The 7344-nt window shown below is 25.1% G+C and overlaps 1 protein-coding gene across 1 annotated transcript; it reads right to left on the bottom strand.

Annotated features, from left to right (window-relative positions):
• Positions 1 to 2138: 2138 nt before the first annotated feature.
• LOC113385857 (lysosomal acid phosphatase-like) lies at positions 2139 to 4295 on the bottom strand (the record flags this gene model as incomplete). The annotated part of the gene is made up of 6 exons (XM_026623685.1): positions 2139 to 2297; positions 2427 to 2686; positions 3108 to 3222; positions 3321 to 3518; positions 3594 to 3653; positions 4179 to 4295. Coding segments are annotated over 6 exons (900 nt in total), but the record flags the coding sequence as incomplete, so codon positions are not given.
• Positions 4296 to 7344: the final 3049 nt, after the last annotated feature.

The raw sequence follows: 7344 nt of genomic DNA, 5'->3' as shown, positions 1-7344 counted from the left end.
TGTTTTAATTGTCTAAGCAGTTATTACAATGTTTAAGACACGATTTTTGGCAAAATTTGCTATAAATTCGACATTCAAAGGGCTAAAATAATTTCATATGTGAATCTATTTCAGAACGCAAAATCTTCAGTCTCTTAAGCAAATACTTGACAAAAAACAAAAACTTTCGGCTACTTAACATTATAATGCATCTGCTCCTGGTATTATTTACTCAAACAGCATTTGCTGCATTGTTGAGCATCAGTAAAATGTTTGTAAATTTTAAAATATTGAAAATCTCTAAAAAAAAATAATGGTATGGAAAAAATTCATATGAATAATTATTTCTTTTCTAGTATTGTATTCTTGATTTAGAATAGCAATGTATTTTTTATAATTTTACATATTATTAAATCCGCTTCAACATTTTTTATCATATTTCATTGTGATCTAGGAAGCTCAATTCGAGAGAAGAACATGATAATTTAAATATAGCAAATTTAGCTGGTTATAAAATATGAACTTATTAATTTGTTATAACAAAAAACAACAAGAAAAGAAGACGATGATATGTATTTCTAGTGATTAACTATTAAATTAGAATTAAATTCAATCTGTAGATAGTCTTCGTCTCTGGTAGACATTCCTAGTAATTGATTTGAATTACTAATTCATTTTCAATTAATTGAAAATATCATTTTTAAAATACAAACTATGACTAAAATATGCCTGAGTGTAAGTTCGTGCTATCTATTAACAATTGTTAAATGATTCCTGTACAAGTGAATATTGAAGCATTTAAAGGATTAAATTTATATCAGACCTTAATGCTCTAAGCTGTCTGCATGTAAAATTCGTCGAAATATGTATTTACATGTAAACCATTTGCTACCAAATATTTAAGCGCGTCGGTACTTTTAATCTTCCAGCATATTAGCTTCAAATCACTCAGAAACCGACTCGTGTTCCTTTCAATAGGAACATGAAACCCGTTAATAGTCCGAAAGTCCTAAGCAAATATAACTTTGTTTTTCGATAATCTTGTGCGTGTGGCATCGTGAGGCCACAAGATGTACGAATTCCTTTTCTGTTTCAAAATAAATAGGAAAGGATTTAACACGCTGTTGAGAATTAGTGAGCGGTTATTTCAGACTAAAACAGTCGGTGACTTGTAAAACAATACTGTAAGTTATGTTGCCCCCGCATTATTCCTGGTAAAATCACTTGTCCTGGTAACCAAGCTTATTTTAAGTGTGAATTTGTTTTAATTATACCTAGATTTATCAGTAATTATTTTCTATTACATAAGTTATTGATATTTTTTCAATTAAATAATTAATATTCATTACTTCTATGAAGAAATTACAAATTCTGATAACAATTTTGTTTCTATTCATGCTCGTTGCTTATAATGCATTTTTTTTAAACCGAATGATACGAGTAAAATATTTTTTATTTATTGGTATTTACAACTAATTAAATTCTGGACCATAAATTGTGGAGTTCCGAAATATGAAGTGATAAATAATTGTCGATCTATTTTAGTAATACTCAAAATAAGAATTGAGTTTCGTGCTTAATTTAGGATTTCGTTTCATAATAAAATGAAAAATTTTTAATAATTTTTATAATATTAATGAAATAAGTAATAATTAATTCTATTTCAAGTTGTTTTTTTTCTAATTTTAGTAAATAGTTTAGTTCATCAATACCAAAGGTTTAATCATGTGTTGAAACGGGATAAGAACTTCTGTAAATCGTTTATTGATTGCTTATTTTGCAGCCTCTTTTATAAATAATACTTTATCCATACTTTTTAAGAAAATCAAAACAATGGTTTAAATGTTATTGAACAACAGATTTAATCTATTTTATCTCAATATTTAAGAAATCGATTAAAAAATTATATACTTGTTTAAGTTAAGATCTGACTAAAGCAAATTATCTGATTTTTTGTTAGTATAATAATTCTCCTTTAGGTGATTTCGCAGCATTCAGCAGCATTTCGTTGAATTATAAGCTTTCATAAGTTTGGGGGAATATTATCGTTTAACTATTTAAACACTACTATTATTTGTATATGTTTGTTTGTAGTTTATTTCGTGATATTAAAAATAACGTCATATAATTTTGCAGAATATGTTCAAGTGTATGTTTTGCCAACAGTTTTATTGCTTTTTACATAATTTATCATGATCTTGCTTTTTCATATCATAGGATTGTAGAGTTGATTTAAAAGTTTCATAAGGACATTTGTCATCGCATGATGGAAGTTTCATAGGTCTCAGTTCCATTTTGTCATTGTTTCTATAGAGAACCTAAAATTTCAATTTGCAAAAAATTAATTTACATAATCTAGTATTGTTGCAATTATGCAATCGCTGAAATAAAAGCTACAACGAAATTGCAGTTATATAAAGTATTTTTTTTAAATAGTTCGAACTCACTTTCACACTCCATTGGTTGTTATCCTTGTGCAGTTCAATAACGTGGAGTGCTCCTTGGCCAGGATATAAACTAGACGGACCAAGGTCCTGATTTTCAATTTTTGTACCTTTGGGAGCAAAAGCTGAAACAAATGCTGCTAAGATAGCTTGAGGAACGGTCAGCACTGATAATTTATTTCCTGTTTTTCCAGGAGCACCCGGTTGTCCCTTTCCTTCTTTTATACTATCGATATCGTTCAATATATCGTTAATCATACGGCCTATATAATAAAAATCAAAATATGAATATAATGTAGATTAGTAATATAGAAATAAGTTCCAAATGTTAAGGATCGAAGATATAAAAATTATCAATAAAACAATTAATAGATGATGATTTCCACTATCACATACAGCAATTTTAAAATAATGTAAAATATTTTATCCGTGTAGGTCAAAAATTATAATTTTAGGACATTGGAAAAATAATATTGTCGATTCATTTAACTATATTTGAGACTTTGACTCGTAGAATTTTCATAATTAATGACTAATTTCATAATATTTATACTTTTTTAATAAAATATTTGCAATATCAGAAAGAAATATTTAAATATTTTCTAACTTTAAAAATGCTGAAAGTCTAAAATTTTGAGTGATTATTCTATCTTTGACTATTTCTTTGATTCATGATATATTTACCTCCTGACATCTTTCTAAGATTCTCATTAGAAGTTAGAGCCCTCCATAAATATTCTTCGGAAAAACTTTTCAGCTCGTTTTTCATACTTTCAAACCATTCTGGAGCTTGATTGAGCTATGCAATAATTAAATTAGTGAAATTTTTTGTTATTTTGAACTCAGAAATGTCATCTTCTAAAATACTATTTTATTTTAAAGTTGTCGAATTTATACCTTGCTTTGTAAATTTAAAGTTTCATATGCCAGCCAAACATTCTGAGGACCTTTCGTTGCATCTATTTTATACGCTTCTTTTAATTTTGCAAATAAATTTTTATAATTTGTTGCACCCTTTGTTAACAAGTCTTTTACTGCCATTTTCTGTTGTTCTATGAAGTTTGGACAAGATCTTGGACTATAGAATTTAGCATACTGTAACCAAATCGCATTACTTTTATACTGTAATCAGTCATACGAGAATAAATATTTTATATAAATGTTACTTACTTCACCAAATAAAGAAAATACGGTTTTCTCTCCTTTGTCTTGTGTCCATTCTGCCTCTTTCTAAATTATTTAATGAAAATAATAACAATATTTTCATACTGAATATAGAGAAAGTTTTTAATTTTTTGCAGTTTTGTTTGAAAGCTTAAACTATATATTCATCATTACTTGTTATACAACTATTATATCATAAATTTATCGAATATTATTCAATGATGATAGTTGGTTATTTATAATTCAGTCCTTAATAATCGAGCCGTTTCTACCTTCTGACAAACTCATAATTAAAATTTATGAGTATTTACAGTAATGAAGTGTTAATTTATTACAACAACTTTCTACAAATAATTTAATAATTTCACACTTTTTTTAATTTTAATTTATTAAAATATTAAAAATTCATTTTTTGAACATATGGTTTTATGAAAGAAAAGCAAATATTTTTTATTCAAAACTAGGTTTTCTATTATACGCTGCCTGTTTAATTTTAAATTTATCACTTTTACGCTTGGAATTAGTATTATATTCCATGTGACATTTTCCAAAACATCGATAATTATTACGTATTTCAAATTTTTGGATTACCTTTCCTTCTAGACCAGAACCAATAATAAGTGCTCCTTCTTGGGATCTTCTTGTAGTACTAGCTAATGTCCAATAATTTTTACTTGAATCCCATTCAGTAATTTTTAAATTTTGTTTTTAATGTTTAGATAATAATTTGCCAATTTCTGATGCCTCATTTTTACCTGCCTAAAATATTTATTTATTGATAGTAATTATTTAATTATCTAAATAATATATTACTTACCGTTGTCAACACGCTTGAAGTCTCAGGCTGGCCTGTAATATTTGGACCGCCTGGATAATCACAAGGTGTATGTGACATACCTCTTGCAGTCTATTGAATATTATATTAGCATTTTAAATTGATTCATAAAGTAGGTAACAATTATTAATTTTTAATAAATATTTGGCCATATTTACCGCAAACACAAATTTCAATTCTGCATTCACATTTTCAATTAAAATTGCACTTGAAACAACCAGCAATAAACGCCACATTTTAAATTGTAAAACAATTTGATATTAGAATAGAAATTCTTGTTTTATATAAACTTTGCATTCGTTTATATAGTTTTTTATTGTTGTTGTGAATAGTTTATTTATAACAACATATTTACAATAACAAACAAGATTGCTGAAATTTTAATTGCTTAAAAATTTGGAAATATTGCAGAAACTTGCTACCAAAAATATGTAGTTCTAATTTCAAAATTTTGGTCAAAATTATTTTTTGATAAATAACTTGTTATGTTTTTTTGTTCCTATTTCTTAACATTTTACGGTTATTTTACAAAACCCAGCAGTAATAAATAGATAAAAATAACATTAATTATTTTGAACTTTATTCTTCTTATCTGAAACAAAAATTAACTTTTATAAATATATTATGTATCTTATAATCTCTTGCAAATATTACGATTAGTATTTTCATAGTTAATTTTTAAATTTAATTTATTAATGATGAAATATTTTTTTTTTGTATTAAAATATTTAATATTAATAAAGTTTTATTAGGTAGTTTATTCATATTATTTTCAATTAATAGAAATGAATTTTTTACAAGATCATGCAGTTTTATTATTATTGCTAAAATTTGATATTAATTATATTAGGCCATCTAAGTTATTTAACTGTATTAAACAAAACAAATCTTGAAAAATATTATTTAAAAAATTGATTTTTAGAAAACTTTTGGGTTATTTCTTACACAAAATATTCTTTTAATTAAAAAATTTTTAATTCTTAACGAAAATTTTTAATTTCATTGACAAGAGTTAACAATTCTGTATTTATTCTGTTAAAATAATATTTATTAAAAGATTTAATTAAAACCTATCACTGAATTGATCATATTTATGATCACGTGCATTCGAAAACATGGAGTAACGAAAATGATACATGTTTTGCAATGACAAAAATTTATATCAAACTTGTAATTTAATACTTCTTGCTACCAAAAATATGTAGTTCTAATTTCAAAATTTTGGTCAAAATTATTTTTTGATAAATAACTTGTTATGTTTTTTTGTTCCTATTTCTTAACATTTTACGGTTATTTTACAAAACCCAGCAGTAATAAATAGATAAAAATAACATTAATTATTTTGAACTTTATTCTTCTTATCTGAAACAAAAATTAACTTTTATAAATATATTATGTATCTTATAATCTCTTGCAAATATTACGATTAGTATTTTCGTAGTTAATTTTTAAATTTAATTTATTAATGATGAAATATTTTCTTTTTGTATTAAAATATTTAATATTAATAAAATTTTATTAGGTAGTTTATTCATATTATTTTCAATTAATAGAAATGATTTTTTTACAAGATCATGCAGTTTTATTATTATTGCTAAAATTTGATATTATTTATATTAGGCCATCTAAGTTATTTAACTATATTAAACAAAACAAATCTTGAAAAATATTATTTAAAAAATTGATTTTTAGAAAACTTTTTGGGTTATTTCTTACACAAAATATTCTTTTAATTAAAAAATTTTTAATTCTTAACGAAAATTTTTAATTTCATTGACAAAAGTTAACAATTCTGTATTTATTCTGTAATATTTATTAAAAGATTTAATTAAAACCTATCACTGAATTGATCATATTTATGATCACGTGCATTCGAAAACATGGATTAACGAAAATGATACATGTTTTGCAATGACAAAAATTTATATCAAACCTGTAATTTAATACTCCTTATTATGCACGCAATCCTTTCAACAAAGTCAACAAATTATGTATTACCAATACACAATTTCATCAAATACCAATTGCTATTTGAAAAAAAAATATATTCAGAGACATGCATATTTCTTTATTCTATTCACCCTTAGGCAAAATGCTTAAATAACTTTGTCATTGCTCGAAATGTATTAACCAAACGATGTTCGATTTCCAGACTCTGCAATTTTGTAAATGATATATTTGAGTGTTTTGCAAACTGTTCAAATAATAATTACCAGTGAATTCTTTTTATGATTTTTTAAATCAGACGTACAATCTAATATTTTGAAAATTGAAAAATGCAGCGATGGTTTTATACATTTAAAAGTGATAAAGTAGATTTTTTATGTCGAAACTTTAGTATATTTCTTTAGTTTTTATTCATGATATATATTATAGAACAAGAATAAAGAATAGCATTTGATAAACAAATAAAATATTTAATGTATTAAGTATAAATATTTTTGTGACAAATAATAACTTTAACAATAGTTAACTTCATAAACTTAATCATACTAGAGAAAAAACTCTAGCGGGAAAAAACGCCGGCTCAAAATTTATTTTTAATCTGTGGTTTCTTCTGCAAAATTTTGCGAAAAAAAACACAAAACGAGATCGTTTGGTCCTTACGATTATATAGACTATCATGCACTTACATTAGAAGAGTTGGAAAATTGGCAGAAAAGTTTAAGAAGTGCCTAAATATTAGGGCATTAGCTCTAGTTGGAGCAGAAAGATACTGGAGAATATCAAAGAAGATCACATTGATCATCAAGGATGATTGATAAAAAAAAGTCTACAAGTGACGCAAATAAAACTCACTATCGATCAATAGTTTGAAAAAAAAGTTTCTTGAAATGAACCACAGTACGAGATGATGTGGTCCACATGATTAGTTAGACTAAGTTATACCACCATACACTTATATAAGAGCAGTATGAAAAT

The sequence above is a fragment of the Ctenocephalides felis genome, unplaced genomic scaffold (genome assembly GCF_003426905.1).
Source record: "Ctenocephalides felis isolate EL2017-DRISC unplaced genomic scaffold, ASM342690v1 CF-g0.4_SCAFFOLD_03571, whole genome shotgun sequence".
Classification (NCBI taxonomy): Eukaryota; Metazoa; Arthropoda; class Insecta; order Siphonaptera; family Pulicidae; genus Ctenocephalides; species Ctenocephalides felis.
Note: the sequence above shows the minus strand (reverse complement) of the source record. Positions and strands in the feature narration are given on the sequence as shown.